Source organism: Ips typographus, linkage group LG16, assembly GCF_016097725.1.
Source record: "Ips typographus isolate SLU linkage group LG16, UJ_Ityp_2.0, whole genome shotgun sequence".
Taxonomy (NCBI): Eukaryota; Metazoa; Arthropoda; class Insecta; order Coleoptera; family Curculionidae; genus Ips; species Ips typographus.
Window position 1 is genome coordinate 9,334,291 of NC_138437.1, and position 16,595 is coordinate 9,350,885.

Consider the following 16,595-nt stretch of genomic DNA (forward strand, 5'->3'; position numbering starts at 1 on the left):
CTTACCAATAGTAAGTAAAAAACTGGTTTTATGCAGGATTACCAGCCAACATGCCCTTGCTTGAAAATCAATGGTGAAACGAGTAAAAGAGTGCAAGAGAAAGAATAATTTTTAAATCCCAATGGCTGTTTGTCATCTATTAGCAGTACTTGTAAACGCATTGATTCTGACTAGGAATCCACAGATAAGGAAGGCCGGCAAACAAGTCGTGAAAAAAAGCGCTTAAAAAGCAAAAATATTTTCTTCAAAAAAGCATAAAAATCTGTAAAAAAGCACAAAACTCTTTCAGAGATGCAAAATTTTTTCCAGTTCAACTTCTAGACTGTTTTGAAAACTTTCAAAAGTTTTTTGAACTACTTGAGAGCATTTGGAAGGTTTTTGGACTGTTTAAACAGGATATTGAAGGTTCTGGAATGCTTTAGAGGCATTTGGAATATCTTACACAGTTCACAAAATTTTTTTGAAGCTTCTAAACTCCTTTAATATCTTCTGCGAGCTTATAGACTAGTTGAAAAGCGTTTGGAATCTTATAGACTGTTCTAAACTGTTTTGAAAGACTTCTGATGTTTCTGTAGTGTTTTAAAACCTTTTTAGACTTCTTTAGGAGCATTTGGAAGGTGTTTGGGCAGTTTAAAGAACGTTGAAGGTTCTGGACTGCCTTTAAGACATTTGAAACCTTGTAGACGGTTTTAGAAACTTTTGGAAGCTGTTAAACTGCTTTAGAAGCACACGGAATCTTTTGAGAGTTTCTAGATAAATTAAAAAGCATTTGGAAGCTTTTAGACTGTTCTAAAAGCTTTTAGAAGCTTCTAGGCTGCTTTGTAAGCTTTGCAAGGCATTTTAGAGGTTTTGTAGTGTTTTGGAATGTTTTTACATTTTTTTAAACCTCCTCAGGAGTATTTTGAAATTTTTGGGTCAGTTTAAATTTGTAAATTGATACTTATACATTTTGTAACATGTTTTTGTCGTTCAGAAGCCTTCAATACAGCAATTTTTTGTCAAAGCAATTATTAGTTTAGTTTATTTTTAAAAATTTGAAAACCTTGTTTTGTAAAAAAACTAGTTAAACCATACAAAAATATCAGTAAATAAGCACAAAACGAAGAAAAAAGCATCAACAAAATCTGTCAAATGACGCGTTTTTGCATAAATCGTTCACATTAGATGTCAATTATTTACAAGAAGCAACATTTTTAGAAATCCGTACTCTACTAATAACTAAGTCTACAGACATATTCGACTAAGACTAATAATAAATAATTGGTGTAAATGAGAATTTATTTGTATAGACAATTTTCGCCTTCCTATTAACTAAAGTCGTGTGGTAGTTACGTGGTGCAAAAAAAACATCAACGAATCTGTTAAACGTTTAATATAATAAACAAAATTTATTACATAATGCCATTAATTTATTCTATATCTACATGTTTAATACCAAACAAGTTAAATTTGTAAATAATTACTTCAAAGCCAGTCAAGTGTGTATAAGGTCAGAAATAAGTTTATTTTTTCGTAAAGTTAAATGTTATTTTAACAATCTAATAAATAATTTATTAACGAATAATAAGCATGCATTTTAAAATTTTTGAGATCCACAATATCAGTATCACACAAAGCATAATCCCTGTAATTTCATTATCCACTTGTTCCTATTTTGTTCCACAGAACTGATATTTATTTAAAAAATGGCAAGAAGATGATATTGGTAGAGAGTCACTCAACGTCAAAGCAAAGTCGTTAAAATAAAAAAGAACTTGAACAAGTAGATTTACATCGGACATTTAAAAAGACTGTTAAGTACGATATTTGTTCAGACGACTATTACCAGTCTTATGGGGATTTTACTTTAAGTACATTAAATTAATCTAAATCACTTCAAAAGCTTCTGATTCCATGTCATCAACGTCACTAGCGCAATTAGTATAGTCAAATTCAGGGGAAGTAAAATCAAGTGGAGAATATTCAGCATCAGAGCTGTAGCCGTCACAAAACGTGAACATAGGGTAATCACCTGCCCCTTGAGGTGGTACCACAACCTAAAATTAAAATGTATTTTACTTTTATAGGTCTAAAAATAGTTCGAATTTCAGACAAACTAAAATTTTGTTATACTTTAAATAACACATCTAAACTGTTGAAAACAGTACCAAATCACTGACGTCACAATATCTCAGCTTTGGTTTACAATTTCAATGGTCTCATAAACTTTAGTATGCCATAAAGGGTATAATAATTTCATACATAAAAACTTACAGGTTGTACAGTCTCTATAAGATTAAGAAAATCCTCTCTAGTGCGGCAATAAAATCCAATGCAACATGACGGATCTATTTTATTAATGGCTAATTTCCTAGGTGATCTACAATGGAAGGTCGTCAAAGGAAAATCCGGTGACCATACATCAACCACTTCTTGACAGTAGTGTGGGTCTAAATGTATTAGTTTATCATCTGAAAAATTCTCATTAAACACAGGAGCTTAACCAGCAATTATTATTTAAATAAACCTTGATATCCAATAAAGTACAGTGAATGTTTGGGTCTGCCTCCAATAATGCCTATACACTCTTTTAAACTTAACAAAGTGGTCAAACAAGGTGAATAAATTGAATTAAACTTTTCAGTACCCAATCTAACTGGGATTAACAGAATAAGGGATTTCCAACGATTTGTGGCTGCATCTGTACACTCCCTGAATACGTCTCTTATGTACACTAAAAAATTACATACATAAATTACAAAAAACAAAAATTGCACTATGCATTGCATCTTTAAGTGACCAATACCTGTGCAGTTCGTCGCCACACAAACATTAAGAGAATCAAACTCAAAATTATCTGTTGAGGCATCTTTAAAAGCCTGTCGAAATAAATGTGCCACCAATCCTGGCCCATACCAATCTCCAGGTTTCTTTCCTAAACCTTTGCCAATATTAACCAAACAATGCAAAGATAAGGGACTGTTTCTTGAGGGTTTATCTCCAAACCATTTAATAATTTTGCGATGGTATACTGTGGTTTCTCTTTGGTCTGGGATATACCTCCAATCTAGTAAAATCAATAATTTAAATTGTTTTCTAATTAATCTAGAAGAATGTCACAGAGAGATCTCTTTCTCTCTCTACCAACCACATAAAATAGAGACTTAACCTACCTCTGCCCAAAAAATGAAGCACTAAAGCTTGTGCAATGAGCATTTGCCCACTCCTAATCATACAACCCCAACCACAATCACTGCTATAAGTGGATCCACTTAATATAGGAAATTCTCGACGATAAGTTAACCATAACTTACTGGTAAAATCTTTTTTGAACCCTTCTAAACCTTCTTCTTCATTGCCTGCAATCTAATAAAATGTTCATTCACAGTAACATCCAAATAAGTAAACCAGTTGCAGTATATTAACAACAAAGACTTATACAAACACCCTCCTTTGATTATTATTACTATATTGATATGTACCTACTTGCAATAACAACTTTAGGTTAAACAAATATTTTTGAAGAAATTAATGTTTATATTTTAATCACTGTTTTACCAAACAAGGACATTTGAACTGTTATTATTGTCACAACTATATAAAAAATATCCTTACATCATGCTGACTTTGAAATGCTGCAACATCAGTTCCAAGCTCAGTTAAATCAGTAGGAGCCTCCAACTTCCTATAGCACATTCCCAATAACCAAACTGGAGATTCCTTAGAGAAATTTGGCTTTAGTTTCATTCCTACTGAATTAAGTTCTATTAAACACTACAAATAGTAACTGTTCTTTCCAAATTTCAACTTACCATACTTAACATTATTCCACATTGAGAGAAACCGAGTTTTAACTTTGCCCTCAACTTCACCATTGTCTTGTAGTAAATTGGCTGAGTTTGCAGGTGAGGAAGTCAATTTTGGAAGAAAAAATGACCTGTTTTCTCTTGAAACAATCTGGGTCTCCATTGTTTCAGTTTTCAATATATTACACAACAGGCAATATTACCAAAACCTATTCACAAATACAGTTACCCTGCACTGCTTAATTGCAATCTATTACATTTCATTTTTTGAATGAAAAAATACCTATTTATGATCACTTTTTCTTTTTCCATAAACAATAGGCTTTTTAAAACTTAACTAGAGTACTATATAATCACCGTAAATACACAATACACTCTAAACGTATTATCAATTTCTATAGTAAAAATTAGAATTAAAAGAACACAGCAAACACATCAACCTTTCAACATATTACTATACTTTTTATAAATAATCACTATAAATAAAACTAAAATAAGCACCAAAGACCTCTTCTCTCTTCTACTCTACTATTACTTGAACCACCGTTTGTGATTGGTCCGATTAAGCGATTTTGTTGTTAGAATATATGTGTCCGTTTTCTATCTTTATCACACTAGCTGCCAGTACACCAATTAAGACAAAGAGCGAACAGGAAATGATCTGCTCCTCCTACGCGTGAGTGATGTGACAAACATTGAGAGAGAATTCGAGCAGTCACATGTAGATGGCGCTGCACATATGGTACATATTCGAAGTTTATCTGATTTATCTTGACAATGACAATTGATTTGACAGCAAATGTCAAATTTAAAGGTTATGTTAGGAACGATCTAGCGTCTAATTTACTGTAGATGGTTGAGATTAGCATGTAAATAAAAACAAAACTAATAGAAAGGTTTTAATCCTTATCCAAACTGTGCGGTATCTAGTATTAGTCGGTCGGCTAAATTTCGGATCATTCCAAAGGCAACATGAAAAGAAGAAGGCATTCTGAAGCTGTTGACTCCTCATCTGATCCAGTAAGACCCAAAAGACAAAAACCACAAACAAAATTTGTTGAAGCGGTTTCTAGTGACTCTTCTGGTAATTCTCAAAACTCTCAACTGCGTAAACACACTAACGCAAAGCCGAAACATAAAAACAACAAAGCTGATCATCCAGTAAGTCCTACAGAGAGAAAGAAACCTGGTCGACCTACCAAAGGTGATATTAAGAAAAAATCTGACTTAATGAATGAAAGTTTAGATGAAGAAACCGGTGGTAATGAAGATTTAATATGGAAAGATTATACAATAAATGAAAATGGATTTCAAACAAAATCAAGATCTCAATCTCCAGTTGAACTTAATGATTTGAATCCAGTTAATGGACAGGACACACTACTAGATTTGAATGAAAAAAAGAGTAAGAAAAAGCCACAAAATCGTGGTGAAAAAAATGTGTCAGAAAGCTCAAATAACAGTGAGCACCTACAGGAAGAAACCCAAAAAACTAAGACATTACATGATATATTGTTTGATGGAAACATTTTAAAAAAACCTAAGAAAAAAGTAAGAATTGATGAGACAGAGAGTCTGAAAGTTAAAAGGGAAATGGCAGAGTGTGAAACACATTTTTCAACAAAACAACTACCAGCAAAAATAATCAAGTCAAAGTCAAACAAAAATTTAACAGAGGATGTTAAAGTATCTCCATTAACAGTTGATGGAATTAAGTCAGAAGCAAAAGGTTCACATAAAAGTCATACAACACAACAGAAAAGTCATGATCATAGTGGAAAGCAAACATACAGCTTTCCAGATAATGTTGGAAAAACAGAATCCTCAGACAGCTCAGATATGGAAGAATTGAACATAACACTGAAGAATTTGTCACAGGTTAAGAAAGCAAGGCCTAAAACACGTAAGTTGACTGGGTGATGTACTTTTTACAATAGCACAATGTTCTTTTATTAAGACATTATGTTAATTTTAGCTATTAAAAATGTCACATCAGATTTAAAAATTAAAGAAGAACCAGACCTTGAAAGTTCTGAGGATAATCATGACAGCATGGCTTTTACAAAACACAGTCCTGATGACAGTTCAGATATTGAACAATCAGGAAGTTCCAAAGAAAAACCTAAAAAGAAAGAAATTTCAAAGGGTAGGTATTTATAATCTGTGTACCAAGAATTGTAACTAAATGGTATATTTTAGACACCACATTAATGCCAAAAGAAGATCAGTTAATTTTAGTACAAAGAATTCAACAAGTCATTCCAGATGGGGACAATAAAAACTACCGACATCGAATAAGGTGTTTGGATTGGCAAAATGTAAGTTTTCATATTATTAAAATAATGTGTAATTAAATTTGTTTGGGTAGGTTTGTTTCAAGAACTATACATTGGAACAATGTCAGAGAATTTGGGAGAAATTAATGAAGAAAGTGCGTCATTACCGACTTCTTTCAGAAATCACTAATGATGTGAAACAAGTCATTGAAACCCTTGATTTAAACGCCATTCCTTCACGCAAATCTAAAGTATGTCTTTGCTACATACTGCTAAGTTTCACACAAGTTTTACTGCTGTCTTTTCCAGGCATCTAAATCATCCAAGTTTCCTGATAAGCCAAAACGCCCTTTAAGCTCTTATTTTCTTTATTTCCTTAGAAAAAAAGAGAAAATCGCCAAGGAAAGACCAGAGCTTGATTCGGTAGGTTTGATGGTTTATTCTAATTGAACTTGGTGTAATGTAAGGGCTCTTGACTTAGGTGGAACTGACCAAATACATTGGTGAGTTGTATCAAAACCTGCCTGCAGCAAAAAAGCAAAAATATGAGGCTTTATCAGCTAAACGGAGGGAACAGTATAAAGCACAAATGGAGGAATTTTAGTAAGTTTTTATAGCCAAAACTATTCTTTTAAGACGTCCACACCCCCTCTCCTCCCTTCCCCGTGTATATAAATCTTATTAAGTTGCAGTATTTTTAATATCTAGTATGAATCATCCCGAGTTACGAAAGATTGAACCAAAAAAAACCCGTCGAGCCTCTACTAAAGAAAAACCACCAAACCGACCACCAAACGCGTACAAATTGTTTGTGGCCTCTGAATCGGCTCGAGAAAAAATCTTGGACGAAGACAAGACCGAATTTAAAGAAGTGTGTCGTGAAAAGTGGCTGCAAATGTCAGGGGAAAAGAAATTATACTGGATAAAATTGGCAGAAGAACAACACAGCAAGTATGAAAAGGAACTTAAAGATTTCATGTCCAGGCATCCGGAATATACCCCTAAGACGCAAACGAGCAAACCAGTTTTAACTAGGCAAGAAATTGAATTAAAGGATAAGCTAGCTGGTAAAGTGTTGTTCAAAGTAAATGCTTTTTAACGTTAACTTTAACGATTTAGGGAAACCAAAGAAGCCTCCGACTTCTGCATACAGCTTATTTATAAGCATGACACTTCAAAGTTCAGAAACCGCATCTATACCACCTAAGGAAAAATGGAATTATACATCAACAAAGTGGAAGGCCATGACCGAGGAAGAGCGTGAACAGTATAGACAACTGTTAATTCAAGCAAGTTATTTGACGACGCAATTTTTAGTTCTGGGGTAATGTTTTTCTATTTCAGGTTCAAGAACAGTACCAAGAAGATTTCCAAGCATACTTAGCTAGATTACCAGAAGACAAGCGGCAAGAAGAAATACTGAAGAACGTTCCTAAAAAACGTAAAAACGCCACCGTCACTTCGAAACCATCTACTAGTGGGGCCGTCGCAACAAAAAGATCAGAACGAACACGAAACAAGCAGTCTAAAGGGTTGAAAGTGGAAAATCCCACACCGCCTCCGAGGTTTGCCCATATACTGTGTATGAGGGTTTTCTTAATCAGGTTAATTGTTTGGTTTCAGGTCAACTTTTAAGTATTTTGTGGAAAAAACGGGAGGTGATAAAGTAGCTTGGAAGAGGTTAAGCCACACAGAAAGAAAAGAATACGAAAAGGACCTGACTAACATTAAGGAGAAGTACATCAAAGATTTTGAGAAGTACCTAAAAACTTTGACTAAAGAGGAACTGGCTGCTTTTTGCGCTAAAAAGCAAGAAGAGTATGCCAGCTGTACTGACAGTGACTCCTCCGAATCGGATTGTGAAGGAGAGGTAATCACTATCATAATGTCGAAATTAGAAGAAACATTTTTTTGTTGGTTTTCAGGACAGTTCAGAAGGTCATTCGGAAAGTTCCGAATCAGGCAACGACTAAACAATTTAGGTTTAACTTTTAAGTATAAAAAATTAAAATTGAATTCATGTGTTTATATTTTGTAAATTTTCATAGCTTTTATGTGTTTGTTTTTTTATTTACATAAAACGTCCATATTATCAATTGTATGTCAAGGTAGTAGCAATTCCCACAACACCGGTCTTTGAGAGCCGGCTTTAAAACTCCTTATTCGTTTTATGTTACCGTGTATATGTATGTTTCCTGTTAAGAGTATGTCGCTTCATCTTAATCTAGTATAACAGTGTTTAAAATTGAATCTGTTGCTTTATTATTAGACTCCTTGTCTCTTTCTAGTATAGTTATTGTTTCTAAAATAACAGAGAGTGATGTTTTGGTTGCCAGTAAGAGGCTCAAAACCGGTTTGACTGATGGAGTTCCGAGTTTCTTGGTTCGGGACTGCGCTGGCGTCCTGGCGAGGCCCCTAGCGTATATTTATGACCTTGTACTGTCGTCTTTCTGTCTTCCCGAAGTGTGGAAGAGGCCCAAAGTCCTGTCTTAAAGAAGGGTGATCCTGGCATGGTCGAGAATTATCGACTGCAACTTTGCCAAGCTCCTCGAAATCATTCTGTATGGCTCAATATTTCCGCAAATTCACAGTAGACTCTGTAAATCAGCACGGATTTTTCGATTCTAGGTCTTGTACTACCAATTTGGCTTCCTTATCTCAGGTCGCCTGTGAAGCATTGGACTCTCGTGGTCAGCTTAGGGGATATGACCACAGTCTCCTTTTACAGCGTTTTAGAGAACCATCCCTTGCTGTGAGAAGGGAAACTCACTCATTGAGATTCTTGCTTGGGCTGTTGCATCATAAAGTGGACTGCCCTTTTCTGTTGGAGGGTCTTAATTTTCTCATTCCTCGTTTGGCAGCTAGGCATACACCTACATTCTTTCTCGGTGTGGACAGGTCCAATGTTTGCATGCAGAGTCCTCTTCACCGAATGTGCTCGGTATTCAATCGTATTTGCCATGCATGTGATATCAACGCTGATTCCCTTGAATTTTTGATAGACGATTTACTAAACCATCATTACGGTCGAGCGTATTTACGAGTATTAAAGCTGTTGGCGTACTGCTTGTGTAAGTTTAAGAGCAAGGTCTTAATCTTAATTTATAGTTTTTAAGTGTATGCAATGTACTTTGTTTATTTCTTTTTAATGTGTTGCTCATTTTCTGTAAGTGGGTTCTGTTACCTGTAGGAAATAAATGCTTATTATTAATTCTTTATTTCGTCTCTAGCGCTTACACCACTGCCCGAATCAATTTCGTTTAACGCCAAGTAAAGTATTCTCGGAGCCGCACTTTTATACAGTGTTGTTAATCGTTAACCTTGCGTTTGAAGAATACCTATCACCTGTAGCAGTTGTGCACTTGTCCATTTAAGCTAAAGGTTAATAAATAAAACTGAACACAAAATGGTTTGTAAGTATTTATGTAACACTGAACACTACAGACGTCCGGGAAAGAAAAACTATATATATACATAACTAAACAAAATTGGAAAAATTGATTTAAAGAAGTTTACACATGCATAGATTTACTTGCACACCAGTTTTTATTGGCCCAAGTAAATCTATGCATGTGTAAACTCTACTTAATATAACAATATGATCACTACTACACTATCCACTATATAAAGATAAAGTATATAACCTTTCACCAATAATAATTAAATAAAGAAAGTAGCAAGGACACTTGGAAACATACTTGTGTATATACATAATATTTAATACGGAGAAATAAAGATACAATAGGCCATGGTAAGTGGAAAAAAAAAGTAACATAAAATTACATACAATTTTAACAACGTTGGAACTACATGTTCAACAATAATTCCTACTCTACTCTAGGGCAACAATCATCTTGTAATAATATACATCCAAAATATAATAAAAATTCTATTGTCGTTATCTGTGTATAATATAATTTTTCTAAATCTTCTGGACAAATTAATTCGTTTTCAAGTCGTCCAATACATACATTTATATCTAGATCTACTTGAAGATTGTAGTTGTACCTACTATAAGAGCATTATAAGAGTAAGTCCAGGGGATATAGAATGAACAACAGTGTATAAGTAAGTATATGTATGTATATAAATATATAGGCAGTTACGGCCTAATTAAAACGCAGTAAGGTGGCAAAGGTTGGTAAGGAAAGTTTACAGGTATCACAAGATCCACCTTAAAGCCTATTATGAGGGGTTAGGCCTTACGCGAACAACATAGACTAAAGAGAAGGCATCCTAGTTGAAACAGGAAGTAGGCATAACCAATAAACATTGAGCGGTTTTAAAATAATTTCGACACCTTACCCGTCCGCATAATACTGCTTATTTAGATACTACTTGGATTTGCTTTATTCGGAAGTGTTGATGGTAATAGTTTTTCCTTTCGCATCATCAAAGCGGTCCATTGTTCTAATATCCATCATCATTGTCAGACCGAAAGTCATAATGAGTAGAAAGATGAAAGTTACAAATAGACCTGACCAGATCGGAATAGTAGTAAATCCTACGCAGTTGTAAGGATCATCAAATTTATGCTGTTTAGTCAGGTAAGTTGATTTGAAAATTACTGGCTCAACCTTGAAAGTACAATTAAAAAAGTTGATAAAGTCATCTCCTAAATCATTTAAGTAAACTCACTTGGAATTGCAGGAACGTAATTGAAAAGTTATCAGTACTAAAAGTTTGATTTCCACAAGTATAAGAAAATCCTAAAGGGGCATATACAGTAGAATTTAAGTTTCCACTCCAAGTGCTAGTTCCATGTACAAGATCTGTGGCATCCAAATACCAATAAGCAGTATTGGATTTCACAAATCGAAAGCTGCAAAAATATATACATTTTGTTAATTCTAACAGTTAATCTGCTACAGCTTTAGTGTCACACTAAATCAACAATGTTAAAACCAACTAGTATACATAAAGTTCAGTAAGGCTTACCTTACATTCACAGCTACAGAACTGTTATCAGTTCCACTCCCAGTAAGAGTAACACTGGAATTATCACTAGTGGCTGCATAAGTTAAAGAAACAGTTGTCGTGCTAAAACATCATACACAATCATATTAAAGGTATAATTAATTTAAAACATTATTACACAGCGCTGCTGCCAGAGCCACTTAAAATGGTTGCATCTCCAGAAGTGTAAAAGAGGATTGTGTCATTATCCATATATTTATTCACAGTAGCATTTGTGTCTGTAGTAAGAGCCCTTATTTTCCTTAGATGAGACAAACTTGGCCCAGTCTACATATCATGGAATTTTTGCAAGTTTTAAAAATAATACTTATAAATCTTACCCAAGATGCATGGTGGGCAGTATAGATAGCCAATATGTTTTCATCCTTTTCCTTCAGACTGCTGATAAGTTGACTAATCAGCTCATCTAGAAGTAGGTAAAATAATAAATTTACCACATAATATTGGTATTTTTTGTGAGTATGCATGCTTAATTGTAAACATCAGGTGACTCAATATTAAAGTATAAAAATGAGTGTAAAACACACAATAAACAGAAAAAGAACAAACAACATGCACTTACTATGGAAACAATATTAATCACAAAAAACAGTGCAAGAAAAGTGAAACAACAATGAGATCACTGTACCAAATTCCATAGAACTATTAAACCACTACTTACCATGCCTTTTTAGCATATCAGACCTTCTTTCATCATCAGTGGCATCATTTAAGTTAATAATAACCAGCTGAGCATCAGGTATTGAGTAACCTTCATCCTCCAGCTTTGCAACAGAAATTTCCTCAACATCATCAAAAGAATTTTCAAGTGCCTTAAGTGGATTTTGAACATGCATCAAGTATGTTACTTTGGAAGTTTCATAAACTTTAGAGAGATTTGGAAATGCCACATTTCCTGAGGAGTCCCTGTGTCCAAGATCTTCAGGGCTAAGCTAAAGTAGAGTGTGATAAATTTGGCACTAAATAAAAAAGTATTAACTTACAGACTGCTCAGCAAAAACCACTATCCTAGGAATATCCTTCAAATTGTTAACAATTTCATCTTGGAATGAACTCTGGCTTAGCCTATGTAATGCAGGGCTGGGTTCCACTACTCTGAATTAAGTCATATGACTTTAGTTTTGTGTTAATAACTGTATTATTAAAGCTAACTACAAGTCTTTTAGAATTTCTGAATTGGAACTGTGCAAATATACACTGTAAAAGAGTAAAAGGGAATACTCACCTTTGAGAGCCCCATATATAAACGGGAACAAGTTCGGATGTACAGGGTTGATAAACTAGAATACTAAACAATAAAGTCCCCAACATGTAACGTAGAGATAAGGCCATTTTCCTAGGCTTTTAGAGTAGTTTTGGAAGGGTTAGCCTCCCTCTGGAACCTGTAGGGTTTTGTTACACCAAGTTACAAGATCACGTGAATTCGATAATGATGTTAGCACAGTTTTGACGGCGGTACTTACTTACAACTTTCAAATTCAAACCCAAACCAGCAGGGTCGCGAAGCAATACGATAGATCATTTGATTTGATAGTCAATTATTATCAAGTCAGCTGAATTGGGCGATGTCGATGTCATTGTCACAATCAGAGCTACCAACAGATTTTTCATTTAAAACAATTTACATATAAAAAAACATTATTTCAGAGTTTCGAAAGTAAGTAATACCAATATATTATATAATCAAGGGAAATAATATAGTTTTAGTAATAAATACATATAAGCGTTCATCTTTTAAGAGTATTAATAATTTTAACTTTTGCGTATGATGTACCAACATTAGAATAACTAAAAAAATTTTTCAAGACAAATGAGAAAAGTTATGTATTTATTACGCATAGGTGGCGTTGGTTAGAGTTTTGTTTGAATTTGAAACAAAGTTTGACACCGTAAATATCAAGTTATTGATTGCCGTTTTATCGCATATTTTATGTGAAATTGTAAGTATTAGCGCATTACACTACTTAATTATCAACGTTTTATGTCAAAATTGACGCGCTTTAGACACCACTTATGACTTATGAAAATCTTATTTTTATTAAAGTGCTTATTTCATCTATAATATAAGGTCCTTTGGTACAAATATGCCCCTGGTGTGCAATGGAACCTCTGGACTTCTCAACTTCTAGAAAAAAATATCCATTTTTTAGTTTTTGTTTTGCTCGTTCGAACTTGTTAGGCTCATTGCGGTTACGGCGTCACGTGCGCCATGTTTCAGTTACCCTCGTTTTGTGGCCGAGCTTAATTTAAGTGTGGGTCAGACTGTGACAGTACAGGTGCAAAGAGTCACACTCTAATCCACACTTGTACGACGGTACAAATGGCGGTTAAAAACTTAAAAAATAAACAAAGTTAGAAATTGTCAGCCAAATTAGAAATAGAGTGTAGGGACTGGGACTATCAATTTTTTAAAGAAATTAAGAAAATGAAGTGCTGAATTTTTTACCTGTATATACATTTAGGACCTATTTACCTGGGTTGAGTGTGGGATAATTAAAAAATCCACAACTTTAAATGTGTATATATATAATATGAATGTATTTGTCAACAGATATATATGCTATTTTAATGAAAACATATACGTATTTGTGAATTATTATATACACTAGGTTATAAATCAGTTGTACAAAAATATATGTTTATCAAAAAAAAACTTAAGGGTAAGAATGAATAAATATAAAAAATATTATGTGACCACTATAAAGGGTCCAACATTCGAACATCTTGATCTAAACTTATAAAAATTCTACAAAAAATGTAAATACTGGAAGGTATTTATAGTTTGAGAAGACATTTATTATAGATCATACTGGGACAAGAAATGTCCTGATGATTTTGTAAAAGCTAGTATTAACACGCTTATAAATGTGATGCTGCAAAATACTTTTTGAAAATAAATTCATTGATTGATCCCATTGGCTATACATTTTCAAAATCAGTCTTCAAGTACAATATTACCTCTTAATGTCTTAAATTAAAGTAGAAAACCTGTAAAGACAAATGTATTGTGGAATGATAAGAGTAAACAGCACTTAAAATTAGTTTGAAAACACAAATTATTTTTAAACAGTTGACCTTCCACAAGTTAGTTATTTTATGGAGTGTTGGAAGGCGGTTAGAAGTCATATTAACTATATACTAAACTAAATCACTAAACTATTCACAACTACATTTATTCGGGTTGGTTGGATCGGGACTGACACAGACTCTTTAGCATAAGTACATAATTTCGAAATTAGAGAGAGAGAACAAAAAATGTCAGACATTTAGATACCTTTATGTACATCTACCGCTGTTTTCATGCACATATAGGAAAAAATGTTCCTTCAGATGAAAATAACATAATTAAGTAACTTATCTGAGCAACCCACAATCCTTCAAGTTGTTTTTAATAATGACATCTGTGACTGAATCAAAAACAAATTGAATATTGTTGGTGTCAGTAGCACAAGTGAAATGTGTATAGATCTCCTTTTGATCCTTTCTTCTATTAAGGTTCTCGAATTTCATTCGAATATAAGCTGACGCGTCTTCATAAGTGTTGGGGCCGGGGTATTCAGGAAAACAAATAGTCAAGGGGCTTCGAGCAATTTTCTCCTCAAACAAATCTTTCTTGTTCAGAAAGAGAATAATTGAAGTAGTCACAAACCATTTGCTATTACAAATGGAGTCAAATAACTTCATAGATTCTATCATGCGATTCATTTCTTCATCTTCCGCCAAAACCAAATCATAACCTAAACAGAGATAACATCAATTAATTACCAGCACTTTTTATATATGCACATGATGCCACGTCCTATATTCGATTTATGGCACTATGACCTCAAAGCACCATATGCAGCATTAATAACTACATTGTTTGCTAATTAAATGATTACCTGATAACGCGACGCAAAAAATGATGGCTGTAACCCCTTCAAAGCAATGAATCCATTTTTTCCTTTCTGATCTCTGCCCACCAACATCAAACATTCTAATTAAACAAAAAAACAAATCTATTACATTCCACATTTTAAACCTTAAGAACACTTACTTAAAATGAAGATTCTTAAAAGCGAAATGCGTCTCCACAATGCCTGTAGTCTTTACTCGAGTTCTCAGCACATCTTGCTGTGTAGGAACATAGTTCTTTTGCGATATTCTGTCCAGCGAATTTAAGTAGTATGCCGCCGAATCGTTCAGCTGATATTCGCGAGATCGCGAAAAACACAACTGAACTCCAGGATCTTGCCATAATCTTTTCATTAGCATTACCAAATCTGGAGTTAGTTCACCTTCTTCTGCTGCACTAGCAAAGGTGAAAAACTGCCTGGCAACATCCTAAACATGTGATAAAACAAAATAACCTTTGTTAAGGCAATAAGTTGTGTAGAAATACAACAAAGTCTCAAACAAATGTAGTTCTAATTCAATCTTTCAAAAATCTTCAGACTCTATACATACCAGAATAAAAAAAATAGGTCAAAACAAAACAAAGAATGTTTTTTGTCATTGTGAAGTAAATATTGAATATGTATCAATATAGTTTCAGGAGATTGGATCCTTACACAAAGATGTTATGTATTTTTCATAAATATATTATCAAGGGACTGATTAGTGATAGATAATATTAAAAACACCTTGACACTAAACTAAAAGCATACAAAAGTTTAAAAAAAGACAGCAAAATGGGAAGTTGGAATTAATTACTGCACAACTGACTTTAAACTTTTTCTAGTCATTTTATCACTAGTAATATCTACAACAATAATAATTCTAAGCACACTACAACATCTAAATGAAGAAATGCTTGAAAACAAATAAAAAATGTGAATCAATAAAGCAACTAACAATTAAATGCATTAGTCTAAACTTTTGAATAATACAAAATATTATACTCACAGCTTTACTGGGTTCAGCAAAATCAATTCGTAATTGACCCATTGCTCTTATAATAGCCATTAGACTCTGTATGGTGTTACTGTACACCACAGGTCTGTACTGTTCACATTCTTCTTGAGAATATCCCAGTTCATGGATTATTTTCATTTGTTTTACAATTGTGCTTTTTCCAGACTCTCCAGCCCCTGGAATGCCAAAATTATTATTTATAACATGCATGACTTATTGCTTCAACTACTGCAGTAAAATTGTGATCACAAAAAAAATTCATTACCTAGAAGAAGCAGCTTGACTTCACTGGCGGCTCTTTCTCCATCGGCCCTCAGATCCCGGTCGATTTTTCTGGACCGAGCTTGAGCAGCTTTATCCCCTGTTGTACTTACAGCACAACCCATTTTTTCCAAAACAACTTTGTTTTGACTTATTTGAAATGGCTTTTTACACAAAATCCTGTGGCTCTAAATACTCCACCCCACAAATAATCCGTTGGCTTTTTAGCTTTGGCTTGACTTCAACCTCAAGGTTGGTAAAGACTCGAGTTGATATATTGCAAATGCAATGATTGTATATGACTAAAAAAATAAAATGACTTGTGTCTTATGTCACTTGTTAAAGGCAGTTGACATGTGATTGACAGACAACAAAGCGTAGTTTGGTACGAATCAACAGAGGT

The 16,595-nt window shown here is 33.8% G+C and overlaps 4 protein-coding genes across 6 annotated transcripts; 1 reads left to right on the forward strand and 3 right to left on the reverse strand.

The window, feature by feature from the left end:
- Window positions 1-1,355: 1,355 nt before the first annotated feature.
- Window positions 1,356-4,316, reverse strand: Atg4b (Autophagy-related 4b). The gene is made up of 7 exons (XM_081994244.1): window positions 3,792-4,316; window positions 3,595-3,743; window positions 3,153-3,345; window positions 2,786-3,046; window positions 2,507-2,713; window positions 2,254-2,450; window positions 1,356-2,036 (listed from the first exon to the last, which is right to left on the reverse strand). The coding sequence occupies exons 1-7, from the start codon at window positions 3,946-3,948 to the stop codon at window positions 1,866-1,868; spliced, it is 1,335 nt and encodes a 444-aa protein (XP_081850370.1). The 5' UTR covers window positions 3,949-4,316; the 3' UTR covers window positions 1,356-1,865.
- A 285-nt stretch (window positions 4,317-4,601) lies between these two features.
- On the forward strand, window positions 4,602-8,311 carry LOC145738989 (uncharacterized). The gene is made up of 11 exons (XM_081994238.1): window positions 4,602-5,688; window positions 5,761-5,931; window positions 5,985-6,103; window positions 6,154-6,312; window positions 6,371-6,484; window positions 6,543-6,664; window positions 6,770-7,128; window positions 7,181-7,350; window positions 7,406-7,626; window positions 7,685-7,931; window positions 7,987-8,311. Exons 1-11 carry the CDS (start codon window positions 4,758-4,760, stop codon window positions 8,032-8,034), a joined length of 2,661 nt encoding a protein of 886 aa, XP_081850364.1. The 5' UTR covers window positions 4,602-4,757; the 3' UTR covers window positions 8,035-8,311.
- A 1,157-nt stretch (window positions 8,312-9,468) lies between these two features.
- Window positions 9,469-12,650, reverse strand: VhaAC45 (Vacuolar H[+] ATPase AC45 accessory subunit). 3 transcript variants are annotated; one of them, XM_081994251.1, is made up of 10 exons: window positions 12,502-12,650; window positions 12,264-12,420; window positions 12,022-12,133; window positions 11,700-11,970; window positions 11,359-11,444; window positions 11,157-11,305; window positions 11,000-11,101; window positions 10,700-10,883; window positions 10,367-10,638; window positions 9,469-10,297 (listed from the first exon to the last, which is right to left on the reverse strand). In XM_081994251.1, exons 2-9 carry the CDS (start codon window positions 12,368-12,370, stop codon window positions 10,411-10,413), a joined length of 1,239 nt encoding a protein of 412 aa, XP_081850377.1. In that variant the 5' UTR covers window positions 12,371-12,420; window positions 12,502-12,650; the 3' UTR covers window positions 9,469-10,297; window positions 10,367-10,410. The 3 variants fall into 3 exon arrangements, with proteins under 3 accessions (XP_081850377.1, XP_081850375.1, XP_081850376.1); XM_081994249.1 differs by having other exon boundaries at window positions 9,469-10,638; window positions 12,502-12,649; XM_081994250.1 differs by having other exon boundaries at window positions 9,469-10,638; window positions 12,506-12,637.
- Window positions 12,651-13,547: 897 nt separating this feature from the next.
- Window positions 13,548-16,493, reverse strand: Galphai (G protein alpha i subunit). The gene is made up of 5 exons (XM_081994260.1): window positions 16,197-16,493; window positions 15,923-16,107; window positions 15,075-15,361; window positions 14,920-15,014; window positions 13,548-14,775 (listed from the first exon to the last, which is right to left on the reverse strand). Exons 1-5 carry the CDS (start codon window positions 16,315-16,317, stop codon window positions 14,393-14,395), a joined length of 1,071 nt encoding a protein of 356 aa, XP_081850386.1. The 5' UTR covers window positions 16,318-16,493; the 3' UTR covers window positions 13,548-14,392.
- Window positions 16,494-16,595: the final 102 nt, after the last annotated feature.